A 26,805-nucleotide genomic window follows, 5' to 3' on the forward strand; every position below is an offset into this window, starting at 1 on the left:
TAATTGAACCTTCACACTCTGCTCTTACTGGTGCAATGTGCAATCAATGAAGACTGGCTACCAGGCTGGTCCAATTTAGCCATGAAACCTCCCACACTAAAATTACAGGGGTTTCAGTTTCATTGTCCAACCCCTGTAGCACCATCAAAATGAAAAAAGCAAAGCACCAAAACTATGGTCCTATGAACCATGACAACTTTAAATGATGTAATCTGTTTGAAAAGGCAGCAAAAAATAACCCAGTTTTTAACATCAGAACCGTGTAATTAACAAAAGTCATAAAATGTTTTCCCATCTGCCACCAGCCTTGTTAACAAAGCCCGGAAACCACCCTGACACTCTCCCTCCCCCCCCTACCCCCCCCCCCCCCCCCCCCCCCCCCCCTTTTTGTTTTTTGCTGACAGGACACTTGTAACCTGTAACTCTATGCGTTACATTAACGTTCAGCATGGACTCCTGCTTTACTTGCACTGCCATACTTGCACAATTATCACCTGCACTGTTGTATTGCTCTTGCATCTCATACTGCTCTATATTTACTCTCACTCACTTAAAACTGTGCACATATATTTATATTATATTGTAGATATGTTTATACTGTTTAATTTGTACTGTATTGCACCGACTACGCCAAAACAAATTCCTTGTATGTCCAAAAACGTACTTGGCAATAAAGCTTTTCTGATTCTGATTCTGATTCTGATATGCGGTACAGTACAAGTTATTTGAATGAAATTACTACAAATAACAATTACTTTCTGAATTCTGTCTGCTGGTATATTGATAAAGAGGTTATGAAACACTTAAATGGTAAACGTGGTTGCGGTTACTATGCTACATTAAACAATATTAATGTATGTAAACAGTCAGTTTTATAATCAGTTTACACATGTATAAAAATCTGTCTGAAGTATTATTTACTAGGAAATTCTGCCTAATTCTCGCATCAAAATCCATCTAATTAATTATACATCAACAAGGACTGGATTTCTTATTGATCACACTGAGTTAAATTTTCTAATAAATCCAATTAAGTAAAACAAAACAAAAATTAAGAAATATAAAAACAAAACTACTAATACCAATTCTACAACCTACTTCTACTGGGAAAAGGGAAGTTTTTAGAATAGAAAATTAATGCTGAAAATGTCCAAACTGTTGAGATTTATCAGAGGTTCACAGCTCTCTTGGGGGTTTAAAGGTTTAATGGTGAGTTGTTCCAGTGGGTTGCCCATAACTGGACCATTACGTCAGCAGATGCTGACAGGGTAACTCCTTCCAATGCAGCAACATCAACCAAACTCTTGGTCTCTGAATGGTAGAGACTCCCATCTCAGTATTAAAAGCTGTAATTTTCAGCAATAAATCAATGATTCTGTCATACTGATTAAATTTTTTTACACTACAAAAGTAGTGTACTCTACTTGCTACAAACTCTACAGAAAACTGTAACAAACCTTTAACTAATTTCGCCTGCCTGGATGTCCTTGTTCTGAGAGAGAGAAGAAGAAATACAGCTGCAAACTGCAGCATTTACACTGTGTAACTGTCCTATAATCACTTTAAAATCAGACGATGTTTCTAACATTCGCAGATTTCTTAATACATAAAGCCTGCAAGAGGTGTCCTAAAGGAGCATAAACTACACTCGGACGAGCAGTAGCACCTTTCTTAAAAATATTTAGTTTGTCACCATGGAGATGAATTCAGTTCTCATGGGTGTGACTGCCTTCTGTATTGCTAAAAACAATATCCTCATGAATTGGAAAAATAAAAATGTTCTTAGTATTAACCAGTACAGAGACCTTTTGTTGGATTATATTAGTCTGGAGACATCCTTTACCTTCACATGAGATCAATCTTTCTGAATTCCTTTGATTAGCTCCAGCATCTAGTAGGGGTGGGGGACCTTTGGCAATGTTGCTCAAATGGGGGAGTTTCTGGGTTTGGGGTATCTGGGGTGTCCCTGGGTTTGGGTTGCTGGGGGGGTCCGGTGGTGGGGGCTGTGGCCCCAACCAGCAACCAGGGTGGGGCTTTGGTGGCTCTTGTGGGTGACATCTGGTGGCTGCCTGCAATGCTTTTGGAGGGGCCTGTACCGGCACATTTTAGGTTACTGGCCTGGTGGACGTGCTGCTCCTGGTTATGTCTGGGTTGGGCTCGGGGTGAATGTGCCTACGTTACACTGTCTGGGGGTTTACATTTGGGTTGGCCTGCCGTTCTGGGTTGGTTGTGGCTTATTGGACACCTTGGTATTGGTGTCGGGCATGTTTTGTTGTTCTACTGGCCTGGTAGTGCCTGCGATCCGGTGATGGTAGGGGGGTGGGGGACGTCAGGGGCTGGGCACTCTGTTGGTTCTGTGCCGTGGGTCTGGGGGTGTTTAGGGATGTCGGTCAAGTGTCCTTTTTTGCGCTGTGTATTCTTGTTGCACTGGGCAGTGTGCATCAGCAATTGGGGGTAAGGCTTCGTCGGGTTAGTTTGTGCGGTCAGGGGGTCCAGTGTGGGTAAGGGGCTCGGTGGTGTCTGCTCTGTTGCGCTTGTGGATGGAGGCTGGGGTGGCATTGCGCGGGACCCTTGCCTTGCAGTCGCAGCAAGCTGTGTAGGAAGGGGGTGCAGCAGGGGTTGCTTGGAGCAGGGTTGTGTTCTGGAGCTTGCGTTGTATGGCTGTTGGGGAATTCATGTTGGGGTTCATGGGGGGTGGGAGGTTCACGGGGGCTGAGATCAGAATTCATTGGGAGGTTGGGTGTGTTTCGTCCTGGTGGGTTCGCTTGGATGGGGTGGACTCCTCTTTTGTCTGTGGCCCACTCTCTGGACAGGGACAGGGGTCGTTTGGGGCCGGGGTCGGGGCAGGGGGTTGGGTCTGGGCCGGGGTTGTTCGGGCACTGCCAGCACTAGTGTGGACTGGTGGCTCAAGCAGTCTGCCTGTCTCCCCCCTTGAATGAAAGGGATCACCTCCTAAGTCTGAGGGCTGGTAATCCCGGCGGTCCTCCCAGGGTTCCTGTGCTCTGGGGCGCCTTTGGATGTGTGTTGCTCAGATCTCCTCTGTATCTGTCACGGGTCCTAGGGGACAGGCTCCTCACACCTGCTATTGAATATTTTTAAATACACAAGCGCGCTCACACATACACCCACATGTGTTTGGATTCAGGTGTTAACAGATACACAGATATACTCTATATTGAGTTGCTGTTGCCACTAAATACCTCTTGCATTCATTAGTTTTTTATATATCAAGGGGAGCATTATAGTGTTAGCTACAATGCTCCACTTGTGAAAGTAAATCTCTTGGCCTCTTCTTGGCACTCAGCAATTGTGAGTGCTACTTAACCAGACAGAACACATTACAAAAATGACCTTGTTGAAAGAAATTAAATGTATGTCAAAGGCCTGGTGTGTCTATGAACACTACAAATTTAAGAACAGATTATAATTTATTTGCATATTTTGGATTTAGTTTATTTTAAATGTGTGGCAATAATTAGTCCATCAAAATAAATTCTTCAGTCCATTTAGGGTTTTATTTTAGAAATATCTGAGAGTTTCAAGACTCTCTGAGCCAAGTGCCTTGATTTTAGATCACATGTTGTAAAAATATATTATGCCATAATGTAACTTTGGACATGGCAGATAATTAAACATTTCTCTCAAACTTGAAACATAAAAACACATACATTTACAGAAATTTGCAGTTTAAATTATACAGCTACACTATAGAATAATTCATTATTTATTTCTAGGATTTGCATTTAATATTACAGTTTTGTTTTATTTATTTACATATTTTTGTTAATTCAGAATTGTCGGACCATTTCATGGTTTTATCAGTTAAATTTCAATGAAGGGCCCACTTGTTCAACTTACCCACATTAGCAGCAAAATCAGTTTTCTAATTACTAGACATAATATTTTTAATATCAAGCTTTCACTCTATTATTATCATCTTAGATTCTTCTGTCTTTTCTTTTTAATTGTATTACCTTTTAATGGAATCACAAAAACACAGATGCTTAACAACATCCCAAAGGGATTAACTGTGCGAAGCACACTATGCTAGGAAAAACAAATAGAGAGAAAATTGTTGTTGGTGAGTTCACGGTTAATGGACAATGTCAAGTTGTGACCACCGATTGTTAACCCTGTCACCCTTTCTGTGACCCCCCACACAAACGGTGCGTTCACGAGAAAAAGCCACTGAATGGATTTCTGAACTCAATCCAAACCTTCCATATTCTGTGTTTTTCAATGACATTTTTGCTGGCACAGGGAGTTTGGATACAAAAGGGGCTGTCAAGTATAAAAGGAAGGGGTTAAGTGAGGTATGGCACAGTTTGGTGCAAGAGCAAGAACAACAGCAGCTCCACTAGCAGCAAAGGCTAATTGACAATCAAAATGACCTCTACTGGAATGAACATGATGAGCAGGGTAAGTCTGAGTTTCCTTAATGCTTTTTAAGGATTACTGGTTACAAAAGTCTAAAGTTCAAAATTAAAAATGTAGAGGGAGCCCAAAAAGAGCTACAACAAATATTTATTTGTGGTTTAAAAAACAATTTGAGAGGACCTCTGTTTTTCTGGTTCAGATCACCTTCTACGAGGACAGGAACTTCCAGGGTCGCTCTTATGAATGCATGAGCGACTGCCCTGACATGTCCTCATACCTGAGCAGGTGCCACTCCTGCAGGGTGGAGAGAGGCTGCTTTATGGTCTACGACCGCACCAACTACATGGGCAACCAGTATTTCATGCGGAAGGGTGAGTATGCGGACTACATGAGCATGATGGACATGAGCGACTCCATCAGATCCTGCCGCATGATCCCCATGGTAAGACATCCCACACACTTTCATTACCATTACTGTCAGTGACATCTGTGGAAGATTTAGAGCTTCACCTGCTCCTTGTGCTTGCACCACAGTACAGAGGATCCTACAGGATGAGGATGTATGAGAGGGAGAACTTTGGCGGTCAGATGTACGAGCTGATGGATGACTGCGACAATATCATGGACCGTTACCGCATGGCCAACTGCATGTCCTGCAATGTGATGGACGGCCACTGGCTGATGTACGAGCATCCCCATTACAGAGGCAGGATGATGTACATGAGGCCCGGCGAGTACAGGAACTTCATGAACATGGGCTGGAGCGGCATGAGGTTCATGAGCATGAGGCGCATCACTGACTCCTTCTACTAAGCTCTCTTTGCACTGAATAAAGCTGTCATAAACTACACCTGGTGGGTTTGAGTCACTGCTTGTTTCAAAAACACCCCCAGAATGGCTTTATGTCAAAAAACAGAAATGTATTCATTGATCTTGAACTTCTTCAAACTTCATTTCATTACAGTCACAAACTTTAAAGAATTGTATTGGTGATTTGAGGACAAAGCAGAAAAAACTGTGAATTGGAAGGAAATGGAGACCTTACTGAAGTCCCTTCATTCTGATGTTACTAGATAAAATCCAGCATAAACCCACATGCCATCAGACATCACTTAATGTAGCCCAGCTGTGTGTAATGTAATCTCAATTTAAATACATCCATTCTGTCAAGGCCTCACAGGGTTCTTAGAGATCATTCTTGAATAACCGGCCTCACAAAAACCAAGGAACACAGCTGACAAGTCAGAGATAAAGTTGTGGAGCTTGATGGCAGTTGTTGCCGGCGAAGGTGGCACAGCTAGTTATGGGGTTTGTGGGGCAATTGCATAGGGCCAGGTTTGTTGGGATAGCTTTCCTCAGTAAATAACACTTGGTTTTGAAATCTACTTTTGGGATGTATAAAGATTATCTTTGTCTAACATTATAATATAATATAATATAATATAATATAATATAATATAATATAATATAATATAATATAATATAATATAATATAATATAATATAATATAATATAATAATTACTGTGCAGGATAATGAAGTCTAACAACTCAGAGCCATTTCCTTTTTACACACCATGATCCCATTTTCATTTCTATGTCCCAGCAAAACTCAGTGAAATGTCTCAAAAGCTGCTTTTTTAAGAGATGTTGTTCAACAAAATAAACAAGGAATAAATGTAATTCAGATTAGTTCACCAGATTAGTTCACTTTCAAAATATGAAGTTCACAACAAACCTCTTTTGAACCTACATTCTGCAATATTACCGCTAGGGGGAGACCCATCAAAAGTATTGTGAAAAGAATCCTGAGTGGAAAATTCTTATTTTATCACTTGATTTATTACCTCTTTGTCTTCATACCTTATCGTCTCTGAGGTTGGTTTTAAAACCTTTTCCATTGTTTATTGTTCAGTCTGTGATTTGTGGTCTCACTTGAAGTGAGACTGACAATAAAGCAGAGTAAAATCTCAGGCAGGGTTGTCTGGTGATCCATACGTTACCATCATGACACAGACATTATCAGCTTTATCAGCTGTACATTCATACTTTGTAGACAATGTCATCCCAAAAAAAAATCCTTAAGAAAAAACTTCAAATTCCACTGTATCACATGACATTATCATGCATTTAGTCTTAAGTCACTTGCATTTTATTAATAAAAATACCCAAAAACGCTCTTCTTATTGAAGGTAACAAAAACTTTGACAACTTCAAACTGACAGGTTTGTGCTTTGTATATATCGCTGTCAGTGAAAAGCTTGAGATTTGTGTGTACTGTGGCATCATACCTGTGGTTTTAATAGTCTAGAAATAAAAGAATAGGCAAAAGAAGAACTCTGAGACCTATCTGAAAGTCATGTCTTTCAGAGGTAGGGCAAATCTTGCCCTTAACACACAACATGTGAGTTTCATCATATAATATTTTAATTGTTTTGCAGCCTTCTCTTAGTATCCTGAAGTCTGTTCTGAGGTTGAACTTGCCAGATATTGTCATGTTGACAGTTTGTTTGCATGTCTTCCACTTGAAGACTGTTTCCAGTACAGTGCAGTGAAACCTTTTTTAATCCCTTGCATAATTTTGGCTGCTATATTTGTCTTTCTTAAGGCCTGAGCTATTTCTATCTATCACTATGTTGTTCACTCTCACTTCAACAGTCAGGAGGACACCTAACTAAATATCTGAGGTTTAAACAGGGCAAACCTGATGATGTTCCAATGATGTGCATCTGATAGGCCTTTGTGTGATTTTTATCATTTTAAGTGGGCATTTGAGGGTGTGCTAACTTATTCCTCACCAGGAACTGCAATTTTAATCATATTTTACAGATTGTTTTTATTTTGTAGCCTTTGTTTTGTAAGCTGAACAACAGGAAATTGGGAGGAGAGAGAGAGAAGAAGACATGCAGCAAAGATCAATGGGCCAGGATTCGAACACCTGTGACGGCCACGTCGAGGACTGTATCCTCCGTACACAGGTCGCCTGCTCCACCCATTTGTACCCCTATTTTACAGAATATAAGAGGAATTATTTTCAGTTAATATTTATCTATATTCATTACATTTTTCAGCTTTGTAAAAATTCATATTTAATAACTATTTGTCCAGATATATTAGAAAAACACAGGCTTGGTCAGAAAAGTCATTTGTTTGCTTACAGGGTACATATATGAGGAATTAGTTCTGTTAATTCAAACAAAAAACAGACATGTAAAGAATTGGACAGTCAGATCTTTCCATCTCCAGATTAAAATTTAGTTTTCAAGCCAGGGAGTGCTGCTGCTGCTTTCCTGTTATAATAAAACAGCCCGACACTGAGCTGGAGAAGGTTTAGTCTGAATCTAAAGGAAATAGAACTCTTATGTCTGTAGCGTTTGCATATAAACTTCTAGTTTACAGACAAAATAGTGTAATAGTTAATATTATCAAGTTGTCTCAGTTTCTAATTTGGATTTAGTGCCACTCGGTTGTATAAATATTAATGTTGGCCCACCTGAATTTGTTTCTGTGCGTTTGTGGTGCTCTCAGTAAGAAGAACAAAACAATATGCTGCAATCAATTAGTAAACACCCTAAACAATTGTTCAAGAGGAAATAAAAAGCATCTCTTATAAAATATTTTTGCATTTGCATCACAAAGTTAAGAAGGAAGTATGGATTTTGATGAACATACAGATTCATCCACATACAGAGCTCTCCACATTTAGTGCCACCACTAAAATTGCATAGTCTCAGACCGGAAAAGTTAGAAAAATCCTACATTTAAATTGAGTGCATTTATTCCATGGGGAAACAATCCATAATAACGCTTATTAGTGAACTTAACTATGTAAATTTTACTTTTTTTTAAATTGAGCTTTTTATTTAGCAATTCATGACTTATTGTTTCTTTGGGGTAGAACTTTACAACACAGAAGTTCATTTATTTTAGCCACTCTTCCAAATGGGAAAGAGATGTGATATGAGAAAGGCGGATGATTGTTGGCCACAGTAAGTTAGAAGAAGATTCTAAATGTCAACCGTTTGTTTGGGAGCAGGAGAAAGCCTTTTCTATCCTACCGTCACAAATGTAAAGTTTGCTAAATTTCCTAAGTTTACTGTGTGAAGTTTGCTAGATTCCTATTGGGCTTTCACTAGAGCTGTATGCTTTGCTCAGATGAGACTAAGGTTCAACAAACACTGAAAATACGTTTGGTGCAGAACAAAAGCTGAATATTTGGAAAATATCCTCATGCCCAGTTTTAAGTATAGATGAGGGTCTGTGATGCTTTGGGCCTGTTTTTCTTCCAAAGACCATTGGGACCATGTTACAGTGCATAACATCGTGAACACTTAGAAAAAGAAGCTGATTAAACAGCTTCTCAGAATTCAGTCTAGTTCTACAAAGGCCCAGTAAAGAACCATTCATTTGCTTCATGCATATTGAACCAGGAAAACATTTAAAAAACATGCCAGGAACTGGTAGAGTATTGGAATTGGACATGGTTGCTCTATGCTATTTTGAAATGTTACAGAGACAACTAATTGCTATCCTACTGGCAAAAGGAGGCTATAAAAGGAATCACAGCAGGAGTGCCAATAATTGTGGTGACCAATTACTTTCACCAACTAATTTCACTAATTATCTGACTAGCGCTAAATAGTGCTTTTGGGATCTAAATAAAAAAAGACAAGGTTGCAACAAGGTGGATTTATAATAACAATAATTTCTTAAATCTGTACTTTACGTGTTTAAAGGTCAAGGTGCTGCAATATAAAAACAACTAGAAAATAGAGCAAGAACAAAAGCATCAATATCAAAAATGCATTTAAACACTATACAACTTTTTAAAGAGTGAGGTCTTTATTCCATTCTTAAAACTCTCTGTAGTCTGTGGTATCCTGGTGGTCGGAGAGGGTGTTCCACAGGCGAGGAGCAGCAGAGAAGAAGGCCCTTTCGCCCATGTAGTAGAGCGGAGGGACCGTGTTGATTTCTGAGCAGTGAGCTCGTTTCAGTTCAGCAGTGTTCAGAACTTTGAAACCAGCTCTGATTTTTTTCAGACTTGTTTCCAGGGAACAGGACATTCTTGCAATCTTTAAAATACAGTATGTGTTGATCAAGGTTGAGGGTTTCTGGAGGTATTTTACAGTTTTTTTGTTGGATATTTGCTACTTGTTCCCTCATTTTCAGCTTAGTCCTTGCAGCTGACCATGAACGGTAGACGCAGACAAAATTTATAGATCTATAGCAGATGAACAGCATCTAAAAAGTTATTAAGGAACAGGAGTCCTTCAGTGTATTATATATTTTGTATGTCAAGTTTTCAGGTCAGCTGAACAGGATTCATGTTCCAGTGGTTAAATACTATTTTCTGTTTGTCAGCGTTGCTGCTTGTAATAAACTGACTAAAGATCCAATTAATAGTGAGTTTCTTGCTTAGTGTGTGCTAATCGTTGACCAAACATTGAGTTTAGAAGCATTTTTTGATTGGTAAATAACTTGTAGGTCAAAGAGAAGTGTCTTAAGAAACTGCTCATCATATGGACAAAAAAATAACGGTGACAAGGACGTTATTCAAAAGGTTTAGGTTTAGTGCAACTTTTAGGGATCACAGGAGTCTGTCTCCACTTGGAAAAAACACAGCCAAAGACATAAGTGACTTGAATTGTTCAGACATTAAATTATATTATATAGAATTTGAGAGCATAACCTATCTGCATCCTGGTACACATCTTGCAACACTGGGCTCAAACCCCCTTTACCAGTTCTTCAAAGAGCTGTCATAGTTCTAAGTACAATTTGTAAAATGGAAAATCCTGAAAAAGATCTAAGTATAAATCCCTTCATATCTCATATTGTTTTCATGCCTCAAAGGGGGATTTCACAAGCGCAACTTTCTAACGTTCCTTCTCAATCTTTTTCTTCTTTCCTCTTCCTCCAGAGAGCAGCCAATACAGCAGCTGAGCGGGGAATCGATGCCCTGATACAAGATTCAGCCTAATGAGGATCAGAAACATCTTAATAAAGACCCGTAATCCACCACTTAATCCCTCATTACAGAATCTTCTGCATTTTCTGGTCTTGCTCCATACCGCCGCAGTGATGGCGCATTCAGGCCCATTGTTCTGCCTCGCTTCATCTCTCACCCAGGGCTACGACTGCCTTTGTCTCCCCATGGTGTCAGTTATATTTGATCCATTCTCATTAGACTTTCAGACGAGATGAGCAGAAGGGCCTGAAAATAGTGCTTTTGTGTGCACTTCTATGCTATCTCTTGTCTGAAATGGAAAACGAGACATATGTTTAATTAGAAGCGGATGGACTGGGACCGGCCGTCCGACAGCGAGATAGGGAGCGTATTGTGGAGAAGGTGCTGTGACTGATTACTGTTAAAGGACACGCTTCCCAGGCAATGTCTGTGCTGGTAATTATGACTTATGAGAAATCACTCTGAAGTGGGACGGATAAATTAACGTTTAAAGATGGGCCGCAGAAAGATTAACACAGACTGTGTTTAGTTTTGCACGGCATCACGATAAAAGTTTTACTCAAGTTTACAAAAGTTGTTACATCATCTGAAAGTGGGTGATTCAGCCAAGGTTAAACTGTCACACAATTTCTTCATCATTTTCTCCATTTAGATCTTGCTAAAATAGAAATAGCTGCTTCCCATTTGTCTTCTGAGCTCAAAACACAGAAGCTTGATTACTACCTTGTACTCCAGGTTAACCAGTGCTGGTTTTCAATATGGGTGATACGGCTCACTCTCTTTGGCAGCACAACCCTGGGGGGCAGCCTGAGCATTCTGAGTCAATGAAGAGCCTGTGTAAACAGCAATTTTCAAGTCGGACCACAGATTCTCTGTTGGCCTTGAGGTAAACCAATCCATTGTACCTCCAGCTATAGTTTAGTGTTGTTGTCCAGCTGGATGGTACATTTCCACCCCAGTCTCAGTTCTTTTGCAGCCTCTAACAGGTTTCCCCCCAGGATCGGCCTATACTTAGCTCCATCCATCTTCCCATCAACTCTGATCAGCATCCAAACTTTGCTGAAGAAAAGCACCCTCACCGCATGAAACCAGATGCCATCACCATGTTTCATAGCTGGGACAGTGTATTCTGGGTATTAGTCCTCCACCACATAAACTGTTTGTATATATTATTTTCTCCTCAGAACAGAGTACCTTTTTCAACAAGTTTGCTGTGTCCCCCACATGATTTCTGTCTGTTTAGGTGGACAATATATATATATATATATATATATATATATATATATATATATATATATATATATATATATATATATATTCAGTATATATATATATTCTCACCAACTTTCTGTATATCAAATCTGAAAGAATAACAGAATCACAGTTGTGTACCTACAGGGGTTGGACAATGAAACTGAAACACCTGGTTTTAGACTACAATAATTTATTAGTATGGTGTAGGGCCTCCTTTTGTGGCCAATACAGCGTCAATTCGTCTTGGGAATGACATATACAAGTCCTGCACAGTGGTCAGAGGGATTTTAAGGCATTCTTCTTGCAGGATAGTGGCCAGGTCACTACGTGATACTGGTGGAGGAAAACGTTTCCTGACTCGCTCCTCCAAAACACCCCAAAGTGGCTTAATAATATTTAGATCTGGTGACTGTGCAGGCCATGGGAGATGTTCAACTTCACTTTCATGTTCATCAAATCAATCTTTCACCAGTCTTGCTGTGTGTATTGGTGCATTGTCATCCTGATACATGGCACCGTCTTCAGGATACAATGTTTGAACCATTGGATGCACATGGTCCTCAAGAATGGTTCGGTAGTCCTTGACAGTGACGCACCCATCTAGCACAAGTATTGGGCCAAGGGAATGCCATGATATGGCAGCCCAAACCATCACTGATCCACCCCCATGCTTCACTCTGGGCATGCAACAGTCTGGGTGGTACGCTTCTTTGGGGCTTCTCCACACCGTAACTCTCCCAGATGTGGGGAAAACAGTAAAGGTGGACTCATCAGAGAACAATACATGTTTCACATTGTCCACAGCCCAAGATTTGCGCTCCTTGCACCATTGAAACCGACGTTTGGCATTGGCATGATTGACCAAAGGTTTGGCTATAGCAGCCCGGCCGTGTATATTGACCCTGTGGAGCTCCCGACGGACAGTTCTGGTGGAAACAGGGGAGTTGAGGAGCACATTTAATTCTGCCGTGATTTGGGCAGCTGTGGTTTTATGTTTTTTGGATACAATCCGGGTTAGCACCCGAACATCCCTTTCAGACAGCTTCCTCTTGCGTCCACAGTTAATCCTGTTGGATGTGGTTCGTCCTTCTTGGTGGTATGCTGACATTACCCTGGATACCGTGGCTCTTGATACATCACAAAGACTTGCTGTCTTGGTCTCAGATGCACCAGCAAGACGTGCACCAACAATTTGCCCTCTTTTGAACTCTGGTATGTCACCCATAATGTGTGCATTTCAATATTTTGAGCAAAACTGTGCTCTTACCCTGCTAATTGAACCTTCACACTCTGCTCTTACTGGTGCAATGTGCAATCAATGAAGACTGGCTACCAGGCTGATCCAATTTAGTCATGAAACCTCCCACACTAAAATGACAGGTGTTTCAGTTTAATTGTCCAACCCCTGTATATGTAGGTCATAGATGATTGTTTCTTTGTACATTTCTTTTGATTGGGAATGTTATGGCAAACAGTTATGTAAATGCTCATACAGATCCAACTATAAAGCAGTCTGATGATATTAGTTTTGTGGAAGAGTTAAAAAATAAAATGCAAAGAAAATAAGTTCCATTCACAATAACCATATGGAAACAGACAACTGCTAATGAAAAGGGTTGAAACAAACTTATGCGAAGAGGGGTAGATAAATCTCTTTTTCCTTCAGGTGAAGCTGAGAGACAATCTATGATCCAGAGGGTTGGATAATTAGCCCCATGAAGGTGTGGAGTCGGCTGACTTTTATCGCGTACTGCCCCTGCTTTATCGTTACTTGGTGTGCTAAGGTGAGTGGGAGGTGGAGGGGGTTGAAACAAAACAAATAAAACTCATTAAAGGTGCACAAGTGGATACAAATCCCCCCTCTGCAGTGTGCTTAGGCACTGCAGAGGCATCATTAGCTGTGTTGAAAGGAGCCATCGTTATTCTGCCTGGATATGAACACAGATCAAAGTCTACTATAGTTCACTGTCTTTTTACCTGAGGCTGAATTCTCAAAATCAGAGTTCTCTGTTTGGCAGTTTTTCCATTTTTCCTGCCTGATTTTAGCTTGTTTCAAGAAAATTGCTCTACACAGAAAGAGCAAATCTTCAGATTAAGAAAGATTTTACCTTTTTTTTATAATAATGCACCTGTGTTATATTCTGGCACCAAAGAGTTCAGGTAACGTATGGAGTTACAAATTAGCTGGTTGTGCTATTGTGAAATGACAACTTTACCACCAGATTTATTACTCTCTGGTAGCCCTTGCCACAGGGTAATCCACCCATTTTACAGGCTGTAGATATAAATACCGTTACTGCTTCTCAAACACTGATACATTTAATTAAACATTAGAAAATACAGCTCACACCACACATCTTGGACCCCCAAGATCAGGATTTGTAAAAAAAAACTTAAAATAAATGCGCCACAGAAAAATCTAGGAAAAAATTTGTAAGATTTTAATTTGAGCTTATTTATTCAATGTGGAAAAACCACTTTAAAAAATATGTTTTTATTAAAATCACTGGAGCAACATGTTGATACTCCTACTTTCCATTAAAAGAAATGTAATTTAAGATTTCCTGTATTTGTTCATTGATATTTTAAGTTGGACAGAGTGTTTTATTAGTAATCACTTTCTAAATTTCCTCAGCTATAAACGTAATAGGACACAGAGGCACAGCTCTCACAGTAACTCTTTAAAATGTCCTAAATTTATGTTGCACACAGTGAGGAGAATCTTAAGAGATGTAAAAACAATCTCCATAGCTCACTGTTAGAGAACATCAGTAAGGAGTAATCTCTTGGGGTCTCCATAACAGCTATGAGACATCATCTACATTCTAACCAGTGGTCTCGGAGGCAGTGAGGAAAAAGCCTTATGGTGGAAGATCTGTAATGCTGTGGGCCTGTTTTTGTTCCAGAGGTCATGAAAACCTTGCTCATTAACTTTTAGAAATATCAGGAGATTTTAAATTAATACATGGTGAACTCAGAAAGATAATGGTCTTAAACATCAAGTTTTTTGTGGCTGATGAAGAACTAAATACTTTACTCAGTGGGCTGAGCTAAAGAGATGGCAGCTTAGGAGAGGACCCAGAACTCTGGACTATATGGACAGATTGTACCAAGAGGACTGATTAAAGATGCCCCTCTCTGTGTGCTCCAACCTTGTGAGAATTTACAGGACTCTTAAGTGTGTCCTGTAGGGAAAGTACCAACAGGAAGACTTTGCAAATGATTGTGCACCTGGCGATTTTGTTCATTTTGAATTTCTTCCGTCTGAACAAAGGCTGGGATTTTCTAAAGATTAGTTACTTTTATGGTTTGTGCACATCTTAACCAGGGCTATATACAATATGTATGGCCTGTCTTGGTTTCACAACACTTGTAAGTTAGTGAGCTTTTAAACGTATATTTATTCTGTTTTGTTTGGCCAACATTTGAAACATTTTTCAGATTAAACACGGCACTAACAGTTAAGATTGAAAAAAATACAAACTAAAGTGATCCTCAGACTTTTACTCATGTGCCATCATTGGATCTAAGCATACATTTTTATTAGCTAGACAGTAGCTCTTTTGTTCATTAGCATAATGTAGCTCGAGTGTGCCAATGCAGCTGCTACCTAAAAATCCAACATTATTAACATTCTGTTAAGTTTTTTTTGGAAATGGGAATGGTTTAATTCTGGATAATTAAAATACCTGAAACCCAGAAAACACTGACTCGCTGGTTGCTGTGGTATTTCCTTTTCTCTGGATAGCAGATGGGAGGGCGATCCAACAGCGATGCTCAGGCAAACAAAGAAAATAACAAAACCTTTAATCAGTAATTTTGTAAAAAACACGTTTTGTCAGCCTTGATGGGCAGAACCTTCTGGTGGCCTTAGAACATTCAGTCCCATTTTGAACAGCCCTAGCTAGAATTCAAGCCCAGAACTCGTTTTCCAAAAGGTTACATTGTTGACAACTTGCTGACTTGTTATTTTTTGTCACCAACAACCAGAAAAAAACTAAGTTCGGACACATTATAGTTTAGAGGCTGGGGAGACCAGATATGTAGAGAGACTGGTCTCCAAAATCAATTTTACATCAGGTTATAAAAGAGAAACAGCTAGTCGTCAAATGCTTCAACACATTAAGATCTGAAGACATCACTTTCTGCTTTATTTCCCTCACATTTGCATCAGTGAGTCATTGGATCTTCTCCTAATGACTCTGATGTTCTGATATGTCAGATAATAATAATGTGTTTGCTCTAGGCATGATGGTCTTAGTGCTCCCTGACAACATGATCTCTTTTGTGCAAAATCACTACTACTCAGGAAGGCTGTTTACACTATGACAGAAGCAGGTGCAGCAGTTTTCTCCTCAGGGCAACTGAATGCTGTAACTGCTATCAGACAGAGAAACTGAAGGGGAACATGTGCAAACAAATTTGCTCTTCGCTAATTGCATCTCCAGCTAACAGACAGACAGCAGACACACGTTAGAGGCCTCAGGCACTCTAACTGTGCAACAGGCTGAGTGAAGAATCACAGCCCTAAAAACAAATTATAGTATTTAGGGTAATCTTAAAAGGCAGTAAGGGTGCATTTATTTGTTAAAACCTGGTGTTTACACACTCTGTATAAAAAGACAAAACTTCCAGTTTTCTCACACATTGAATCAGACTACATTTTTTCTGTTTTAGGTGGATTAGAATGATTTCAAATTGAAAAATGTACGTACTTCTCCTTGATATTTGACAGCACTGGCTTGTTAACTGTATGACTCCTGTCGAAAGTTTAGTTCATTGGAATTCTGGCTGATTCAGAAGTAATTAAGAAATATTTGCAGACCACAAGGCATCTCTTTTGTAATTCAGGAAGCATTTGAATACATCAATCTAGTTCTTTATGCTGCTTTTGGAGTAATGGCTTCTTCCACGCTGAAGTCAGAAATGGAGTTGTTTCACTTTGGACAATTCTTACCAGCTATAGACAGCATCTTCACAATGCCGTTTGCTTTTATTTTGAGCTTCATACGCACATATTTCTTTAAAGTACGTTAATCTCTTGGATAAGGAGCCTGTTTTCTTCCAGAACGGTACGATGGGTGGACATTCCAATGGCTCTTGAGTGTACTTGCATATAATTTTTTTTTAAAGTTGAGCGTGGCACCTTGGGGTATGTCGAAATTGTAGTCAAGGATGAACCTTGTGGGCCACATTTCTCTTCCTGATATTTGGCTGATTTCTTTTGATTTTTTCATGATACCAGACAAGGAAGCAGAGTGTTTGAGGTGTTACCTTAAAATACCTCCACAGGTGTGCCTCCAATTAACTCAAATGTTGTAAGTTGCCTAGACATTCATCTGGGCCTTCACAAATAGTTTTAAGGCATAGTAATGTTCATGTATGTAAACCTCTGGCTTTGCATGTGTCCTCTCCGGGTACTCCAGCTTCCTCCCACAATCCAAAAACATGACTGTAAGGTTAATTGGTTAATCTAAATTGCTCCTAGGAATTTAGATTATGTTCGAGAATTGCGCCGCTCAAGGTGGCAGCAGGTTGGAGTAGCTCTGTTACTTTTGATTCTGATTTATTCTTTTTTGGGAACTATTCCTCTTGTGGTGGATACAGTTGATTTTTTTTGGATGACTGTCCACTCCAGTGTCGGATGCTGTGCAGCTTGGAGGATTTTTCTTAATACTTTCTATTTTTGGACCTTTGTTATGATGCATTGCCATGGCAACGGGGTTGTTTCTTACAACCGGGAGCAGCTGATTAATATCTCAAAAGCTCAAATAATACTTCAGCTACAACCCCAAATACCTGATGAGTTGAAAAGGAGACGCCGTGGATGCAGAGCAGGAGCTAAGAGAAGAGAGAGAAGGAGGAAGTTCAAACCATCTCTTCCGTCGATTTTGATGGGCAATGTGAGATCATTGGGAAACAAGTTGGATGAACTCCAAGCCCTACAAAGGACCCAGCCAGAGTACCGGACATGCAGTATCATGTGTTTTACTGAGATATGGCTGCAGGATCATATCCCCGACTCCAGCGTCTCTCTGCCGGGCTTTTTAACCATACGAGCAGACAGAGATTTAAAGAGGAGAGGCAAATGTAAAGGAGGTGGACTGGCAGTACTTGTGAACAACAGATGGTGTAATCCAGGACATGTAACTGTGAAGTGTCATCTCTGCAGTCCAGATATTGAACTGTTGGCAGTTTTCGTCCATATTATTTACCCAGAGAGTTCACCAGTGTTATTTTGGCAACAGTTTACGTTCCACCTTCCGCTGTTGCTGACACTGCATGTGATGCCATCAGCTCAGTTGTTGCTAAGCTACAGACACAAAGCTCCAATGCTTTTGTGGCAATTTCTGGTGATTTTAACCATGCTTCACTCTCTGCTACACTTCCAACGTTTCAACAGTTTGTCAGCTGTTCTTCCAGACAAAATAAAACATTGGATTTGTTTTATGCAAATGTCAAGGACTCATACATCTCTACAGCAAGACCTCCTCTAGGCAAATCAGATCACAATCTTGTTTTTCTCTGCTCGAAATATAAGCCCCTTGTTCAGAGGCAACCTGTAATAAAGAGGACTGTGAGAAAACGGTCACAGGAAGCTGAAGAAGCTCTGCAAGGTTGCTTTGAGGCTACAGACTGGGACGCACTGTGCCAGCCACATGGAGAGGACATCAATGCCATGACTGAGTGTGTAACCGACTATATAAACGTCTGTGTGGATAACATCATCCCCACCAGAACCTTGAGATGCTTCCCCAATAACAAACCTTGGATCACCAATGACCTGAAGGACCTGCTTAACAAGAAAAAAAGAGCCTTCAGAGAGGGAGACACAGAATTATTGAGGATTATACAGAAGCAACTTAAAGTCAAGATAAGAGACAGCAAGGAGGTGTACAAGAAGAAGCTGGAGAGCAAGCTCCAGCAAAACAATATCAGAGATGTGTGGACAGGGATGAAGAAGATCACAGGCTTCAAGCAGAAGGATGATCAGACCGATGGAGGTCTGGACAGAGCCAATGAACTGAACACATTCTTCAATAGGTTCAGTTCAGAAACCAGCTTCACATCCTCCTCTCCTGCTCACAGCCAAACAGACATTCCACCCTCCTTTGACCCACAGGACCCACAGCTGTCCAGTAACACCTCACATTTTTTATGTTCCACCTCAGCCCTAGACCCTTCTGCTTCTACATGTTTGCCTTCAACCATATCAGAAGATGCTGATGCTTCCTTTGCTTCCCCCTTCCACCTGTGTGTCTCAAGAAGTCAGGTGAAGATGCGACTGGAGATACTGAATCGGAATAAGGCTGCAGGTCCAGATCATGTCAGCCCTAGAGTCCTGAAGGCCTGTGCAGAGCAGCTCTGTGGGATTCTGCAGCACCTCTTCAACCTTAGCCTGGCCCAGAAGAAGGTTCTGGTGTTGTGGAAGACCTCCTGTCTTGTTCCGGTACCAAAGAAAACTCACCCATCAGTCCTCAATGACTATAGACCTGTTGCCCTGACATCTCACATCATGAAGGTCCTAGAAAGACTCCTGTTGGCCCACCTGAGTAAGCAAACAGTAAACCATCAGGACCCCCTTCAATTTGCTTATCGCTGTGGAGTTGGAGTTAAAGATGCCATCATACACCTGCTTCAACAAACCCACTGTCATGTGGACAAAACCAGCAGCATTATGAGGATCATGTTCTTTGATTTCTCCAGTGCATTTAATACAATCCAACCTGATTTGCTTTGTCAGAAACTCCAGAAGACTCAGGTGGAGGCCTCAACAATCTCCTGGATCAAAGACTACCTGACAAATGGACCACAGTTTGTGAGACTGAAGGGTTGTGAGTCTAACCAGGTAGTCAGCAGCACAGGAGCACCACAGGGGACTGTACTCTCACCATTCCTTTTCACTCTGTACACCTCAGACCTCCAGTACAAGACAGACTCCTGTCATCTGCAGAAATACTCGGATGATTCTGCAGTCGTGGGGTGGATCAGAGAAGGACAAGAAGCTGAGTACAGGAAGGTGGTGGACCGCTTTGTGGCATGGTGTGGAAACAATCATCTCATTTTGAACGTGACTAAAACAAAGGAGATGATTGTAGATTTTAAGAGAAACAGGAATAAGTCAAAAACTATTTCTATCATGGGAGAAGAAGTGGAGGTGGTGGAGGAGCATAAATACCTCGGTGTTCACCTGGACAACAGAATAGAGTGGAGATGCAACTGTGAAGCCATCTACAAGAAGGGACAGAGCAGACTGTACTTCTTGAGGAAGCTTAGGTCCTTCGGTGTTTGCAGCAAGATGCTGCATATCTTCTATAAGTCTGTTGTGGAGAGTGTGATCTCTTCTGCCATCATCTGCTGGGTTAGCAGCATCAGAGCCAGGGACTTAAAAAAGCTCAACAAGCTGATAAAGAAGGCTGGCTCTGTTCTGGGGACTCCTCTGGAACCTCTGGAGATCATTGTGGAAAGACGGATTCTTCATAAAATGAAGAACATTATGGAGAACCCTGAGCATCCTCTTCATGAGACTGTCCTACAACAACAGAGTGTCTTCAGTCAGAGGCTTCTTCAGATCTGCTGTAAGACGGAGCGCTACAGGAGATCCTTCCTGCCCACAGCCATCAGCATCTACAACGGCTCTTTGAGGAAACCTTCATAATATGAGCTATAACAACATTTAATTTCCCTTTGGGATTAATAAAGTATTTTTGAATTGAATTGAATTGAATTGAATGAATGTGTGTGTGCAGGGTTTTGTAGGAGTATAAAAACATAGTAAAATCTGTATAAATATTATGCAATATCTGTTAATTATTTGTACCCTTTGATCATACCTAATTTTGACTCTGCTTAACAGATGTTTCTGCTACAGTCTCACATTAACTCTAACTCTGCTTCCTGTGGCTTACAGCACTACCTCCTCCACTCTTCATAGCCATCGCTGATGACGTCTCAGCTCTTTAGGAGCAATGGTACCATGTGCATCTCCCTCTGTGTCTTTGTTCTCCATCCACAAGTTTGTTCCAGCTAGAGAGAAACAAACACGGCAGTTTGCTCATGTCGTAACTCAAAATGCCTAGGAGGTGGTGAAGAGAGCCAAAAACTATTGGAACGTGTACCACAATCCCTCCCCCAACACAAGCATACCATGCACTAGAGGTTGGTAGAGTCAAGTGGTGACCTCTGATGTGACCTCATAGAATCAACAGGCGAAGCAACTTTGTGAGAATTAAAACGAGGAAAATATTTTTAAAGGAGAATATTATTCCTGCAAATTGATTTGGTACTTTCTTGTTTTACACTTTAATCAGTTCAAGTTGATTTAATTATTAAAATTGCGGATCATGAAAGATGCTTTATCTATAGAAAGACCAGAGGTTAGAATAAGTCCTTCCTGTTGCTAACATGTTATTTCATGAGTATTCATTGTTTCTTTAAACTTGTTTTAAAACCTTTTAAACAGTCAAGGTCTTGTTCATCATAGTTTGACTGAAATATTTGGTATTTCCTCTGCTAAATGCTGGACAGCTAGTGTCTTTATCTTTTGAAACAAAGTTGCTCCTGATAAGGGTTCAATATGTTCTGAAAGAACATATCCTTGTTCTTTGTTTTCTTGCAAACTGACAAAAAACAAAAGGTAGCAACACATCATGCACCTGGCACTTTCCCTTACAGACACCTCACAGGGTACCTTCAGAAATTTCAGCTAACTTTCTTGAAACTTACCGGGTACTTTCCAAAACTTCAGGTTATCTATGCTGTCCTTTCCTGGTTCTTCCAAATACGTACTTTTTTCAATTAACCTACAGATTATTTTCCTAGAACTTGCAGATACCATCTTAGAACCTATATGTTTTGGAAACCTGCAGGTTACTTTCTTAGTCCTCACACTGTACTTTACAAAACTTAAAGGGGACTTATCAGAATCTATAGAGAACTTTTACAGTAATTTCCTTGATCTTAGGGGAACTTCCCTAGATCATATAGATTACTAAGGACAAAATGCTTTTTTTTGGAACATACAGGTACACTTCCAGGAACTCTCATGACTTTTTTTATACCTTGCAGATTACATCCCAAAACTTGTATACAGTACGTAGCAGTTGTATAGTTCTTTTCAATTACCTGGAAAAGAGCGTGTACTTTCTGTAAACTTACAGGACACTTTACAACACACACAGGGTTCTCTCCCTTTACTTTAATGTATTTTCTCTAAACTTAGACAGATAACTCTGAAACATACACGGTACTTCCTGGAACTAATGAGGTACTTCCCAGGACATGTATGATACTTTCCTGGTACTTAGCAAACTGCAAGATACTTTCTCAGAACATTACACAACTTTCTGGAACTTTACAGGGTACCTTCCTCAAACCTATGCGATATTTTATGGTACTCACTTGGTACCCTGTGATAATCACAAGGTACAGGATCCTGGTTTTATCATGTGTTAATGTTAACATCCAGGAGAGGTACAGGCTGTATTATGTAGTGCTGCCAAACATAAATACAGTAACACATGTTTGGTATTTGGAGACTAGATGATAGATTTTCTGTTTATTTTCAGCTTAACTATTCTTAATATATGTTGTCATTATATGTCTCATCTGATCTTGGTCTGTTTGCTGACCTAATAATCTGAGTTGGCCATGGAAAATGTAGTTTGAAACATCCTTTTCCGGGTTGCTGTGGATCAGCTGTGATCTGCAGATGACCAAATCCATGAGACAGGCAGTGAAATAAAAACCTAGAAATAATACATTTTATATGCATGATACTTTATATGCATGATAATAAATTATCTTGGATTGTTTACCTAAGAGACTTAACAGGACATAAATCCAATCAAAAAGCTAAAACAATGCTAAAATATTTCCAAAGAAATAATCAGTTTTTAATTTTAGTACTAAATTAAACTAGTTGACAACAACAAAAATTTCCAAGCTGTTTCTGGCTGTTTAATTCTTCTTCTTTCCATAAATGAGGTTTTGTTCTGGGTTTGTGTTTCCAATTGGCTTAACTCAACTGTGGAGCTAAATTACTTGTGTTGGGAGTGGATTAATCTCTGACCTTTGCCACATTGGCCACTGTTAGTTAAGAACAAACACTTCAAAGACTAGTACGTTTGTTAATTGGGTTTAAAAGTACATAACCAATTATAGCCTTAGCATTTTTTCTATTGAAAAAGAACCTTTTAAACCTGAACAAAAATTTCAACGTAAAATAAGTATTGTGTGCAATTCAGTAACTTGATATAATTACACTTAAAAGTTGCCCTCTAACCACTGACAGCAGACCTTTGACTTTAAGGAGCTTGTTTAATATATTTGTGAAGCGTTGCAGCTAAGCCAAGAAATCCACAGCAAAGCTTGTCGTCTGCAAACCTCAAGCAGTTGCAGTGTGAAGACATTCAGGGGCCTCTGCTGACCCTCAGTGACTTCTGACCTGGGTCCAGAGCCTGACCAGGCCCTTTAATATCACCAACAGATACGATCCATAAGGGGATTTAAAAAGAGAAGCCACTTAGAGGGATTTAATTACAGCTCCGCCCATGCCTGTGTGAGTGGAGAAAACCTTATGAATATCTTGATGAATAGAACAGGTTATCTGAAGCTTTGTTTTAGGAATTTTATAACTATAAATATTAACTGTACATTTTGAGAGTTTATGTGTATAATAAATTAACCTGGAACCTGGTCTCTACCCTTGGTAACACATTATAACCTTATCAGTTTCTGGTGTGAGTCTTATTGTTGACACAGCTGCCACATGGGTGTAAACTAACATGCCCAGGATGCACCTCCCTGCTCCCCAGCTCACCAAAAAAAGAATACAGCAGCTGGAAGATAACTTCTGACTTTCTCTGAGTTGTAAAGGAAAATCTCACAGCTTTTAGGATAAAACATTGGCTTACTGTAAGTACTAAAAACAACAACTGCACATTTTTACAGAGCAGTTCTTTTTACTGATTTCTTTTACACTGACTAAATTAAATTGAGTGTAAATGAATTTATATATGAAAAAGATCTATTGAGCAACATATTCCGTAAGCATATGAATAAAAATAATATCTACATTTGCGATTAACCTTTCAAGTTTGGGATTATTAAAGCAAGTCTTTTCCATTCTATTCTTTTTGACAACATAATATATGATCATCTGTACATTGCACCAGTACTGATTAAACTGTATGTTTTTAATATCTGTGCCTTTAACTGGTTTCCAGTTTTGTCTTTTGGATATAAATTCAAGCCAAAGATATTTTATCCTTTAAAGCCAAGAAGTGTATAGTAAATAAAAAAAAAAACTAAATGTTTTTTGAAAGGTTTTAACAAAAGAACACAAATTCTTTAAACAATCACCTGGATTTCTCAGCTTTTCTTTCTACCATTACATGCATTTATCGAATTCTTCCAACCAAAACAGCCTTACGAAAATATTTGGCACGTTTAAAAATTATTTTCCACTTCTAACACATTCAAAAACTCTTTCAACAACCACATTTCTTCTGATGTGACTTTAATACAGAGCGTGTAAAATCTATTTAGCCACATGCTACCTGTACACAGAGGGCCAGAATGCATGATCAGTGCTATCTTTTGTCACATCAGGCATGTTAGTGGTTTGTTATTTCATGTTATCTCGTGTTTTATAATTACTTTAGGTGGAAGACCTAACCAGAGCTTTCCCCTCTCTTTTCATGCTGTACAGGTCCTTCTCAAAAAATTAGCATATTGTGATAAAGTTAATTATTTTCTATAATGTAATGATAAAAATTTAACATTCATATATTTTAGATTCATTGCACACTAACTGAAATATTTCAGGTCTTTTATTGTCTTAATACGGATGATTGTGGCATACAGCTCATGAAAACCCAAAATTCCTATCTCACAAAATTAGCATATTTCATCCGACCAATAAAAGAAAAGTGTTTTTAATACAAAAAAACGTCAACCTTCAAATAATCATGTACAGTTATGCACTCAATACTTGGTCGGGAATCCTTTTGCAGAAATGACTGCTTCAATGCGGCGTGGCATGGAGGCAATCAGCCTGTGGCACCGAGGTCTTATGGAGGCCCAGGATGCTTCGATAGCGGCCTTTAGCTCATCCAGAGTGTTGGGTCTTGAGTCTCTCAACGTTCTCTTCACAATATCCCACAGATTCTCTATGGGGTTCAGGTCAGGGGAGTTGGCAGGCCAATTGAGCACAGTGATACCATGGTCAGTAAACCATTTACCAGTGGTTTTGGCACTGTGAGCAGGTGCCAGGTCGTGCTGAAAAATGAAATCTTCATCTCCATAAAGCTTTTCAGCAGATGGAAGCATGAAGTGCTCCAAAATCTCCTGATAGCTAGCTGCATTGACCCTGCCCTTGATAAAACACAGTGGACCAACACCAGCAGCTGACACGGCACCCCAGACCATCACTGACTGTGGGTACTTGACACTGGACTTCTGGCATTTTGGCATTTCCTTCTCCCCAGTCTTCCTCCAGACTCTGGCACCTTGATTTCCGAATGACATGCAGAATTTGCTTTCATCCGAAAAAAGTACTTTGGACCACTGAACAACAGTCCAGGGCTGCTTCTCTGTAGCCCAGGACGGGGGAATGCGGCACCTGTAGCCCATTTCCTGCACACGCCTGTGCACGGTGGCTCTGGAAGTTTCTACTCCAGACTCAGTCCACTGCTTCCGCAGGTCCCCCAAGGTCTGGAATCGGCCCTTGTCCACAATCTTCCTCAGGGTCCGGTCACCTCTTCTCATTGTGCAGCGTTTTCTGCCACACTTTTTCCTTCCCACAGACTTCCCACTGAGGTGCCTTGATACAGCACTCTGGGAACAGCCTATTCGTTCAGAAATTTCTTTCTGTGTCTTACCCTCTTGCTTGAGGGTGTCAATAGTGGCCTTCTGGACAGCAGTCAGGTCGGCAGTCTTACCCATGATTGGGGTTTTGAGTGATGAACCAGGCTGGGAGTTTTAAAGGCCTCAGGAATCTTTTGCAGGTGTTTAGAGTTAACTCGTTGATTCAGATGATTAGGTTCATAGCTCGTTTAGAGACCCTTTTAATGATATGCTAATTTTGTGAGATAGGAATTTTGGGTTTTCATGAGCTGTATGCCAAAATCATCCGTATTAAGACAATAAAAGACCTGAAATATTTCAGTTAGTGTGCAATGAATCTAAAATATACGAATGTTAAATTTTCATCATGACATTATAGAAAATAATGAACTTTATCACAATATGCTAATTTTTTGAGAAGGACCTGTATAGTAGACATGTGGGATGTTACTGCTAGGGTAGTATTTGCATTTCTTACTTTGGTAAATGATAATGCAAATCTTTTTTTCAAGAGGGACACTAGTGGCTTAACTGATGTGTGGGTCTTCTCATGTTCTACAGAAAAAGGGGACTTGCTGCACCGGATGTTGCCTTTCCTTCAGATACCGATAAATGCACCTAACCCTAACATTCACCCTGTCCTGCTACAAAACCCAAGTGTAGGTCACAAAAAAATGCCCGGACATTCTGATCCAGGATCTCCTGCCAGGGTGAAGAACAAATGGTTCTGTCAAGGACAGCCAGTTGCCCATGTGAGTTCTTAAGCAGCAAAGCAGCCCCAGACCATCACACTACCTGCAGTGTGCCAACAAATGATGCCTGCAGTGCTTTAAATGCTGTTCTGGGTTCTTTTGTGACCTCCTAGATGAGTCCTCCATGTACTTTTGGAATAATTTTGAAATGTTGGCCACTCCTGGAAAGATTCACCTCTGTTCTATGTTTTCTCCATTTGTTGATAAAGGCTCTAACTGGGCTTCACTTTAGTCAGAAAGCTTTGAAAATGGTTTTGTAACAGTTTCCAGACCGATAGATGTCCATGTGTCACATCTGTTGTTGAATATCTGCGGCTTGGGGCATGATGTGTTGCTTTGATATCATTTAGCCTACTTTGTGTTGGGGTAGTTTTTATCCCATAATGAATGAAATCTTCATTTAAAAACTGCATTTTGTATTAACTTAGGATTTCTTTGTTAGACATTACATGTTTTTGATAACCTGAAATGTGTAGGTGGCGCAGTTGGTAGCACTGCGCCACCAGTTGTTAGTACTGTTGCCTTGCAGCAAGAAGGACCTAGGTTCGGCTCCTGGCGGGGAATCTTTCTGCATACAGTTTGCATGTTCTCCCCATGCATGCGTGGGT

The 26,805-nt window shown here is 40.1% G+C and overlaps 1 protein-coding gene across 1 annotated transcript; it reads left to right on the plus strand.

Annotated features, from left to right (window-relative positions):
* Positions 1 to 4,285: 4,285 nt before the first annotated feature.
* LOC124878123 (gamma-crystallin M2-like) lies at positions 4,286 to 5,227 on the plus strand. The gene is made up of 3 exons (XM_047381938.1): positions 4,286 to 4,419; positions 4,577 to 4,819; positions 4,912 to 5,227. The coding sequence occupies exons 1-3, from the start codon at positions 4,387 to 4,389 to the stop codon at positions 5,188 to 5,190; spliced, it is 555 nt and encodes a 184-aa protein (XP_047237894.1). The 5' UTR covers positions 4,286 to 4,386; the 3' UTR covers positions 5,191 to 5,227.
* Positions 5,228 to 26,805: the final 21,578 nt, after the last annotated feature.

The sequence above is a fragment of the Girardinichthys multiradiatus genome, chromosome 12, assembly GCF_021462225.1.
Source record: "Girardinichthys multiradiatus isolate DD_20200921_A chromosome 12, DD_fGirMul_XY1, whole genome shotgun sequence".
NCBI classification, from domain to species: domain Eukaryota; kingdom Metazoa; phylum Chordata; class Actinopteri; order Cyprinodontiformes; family Goodeidae; genus Girardinichthys; species Girardinichthys multiradiatus.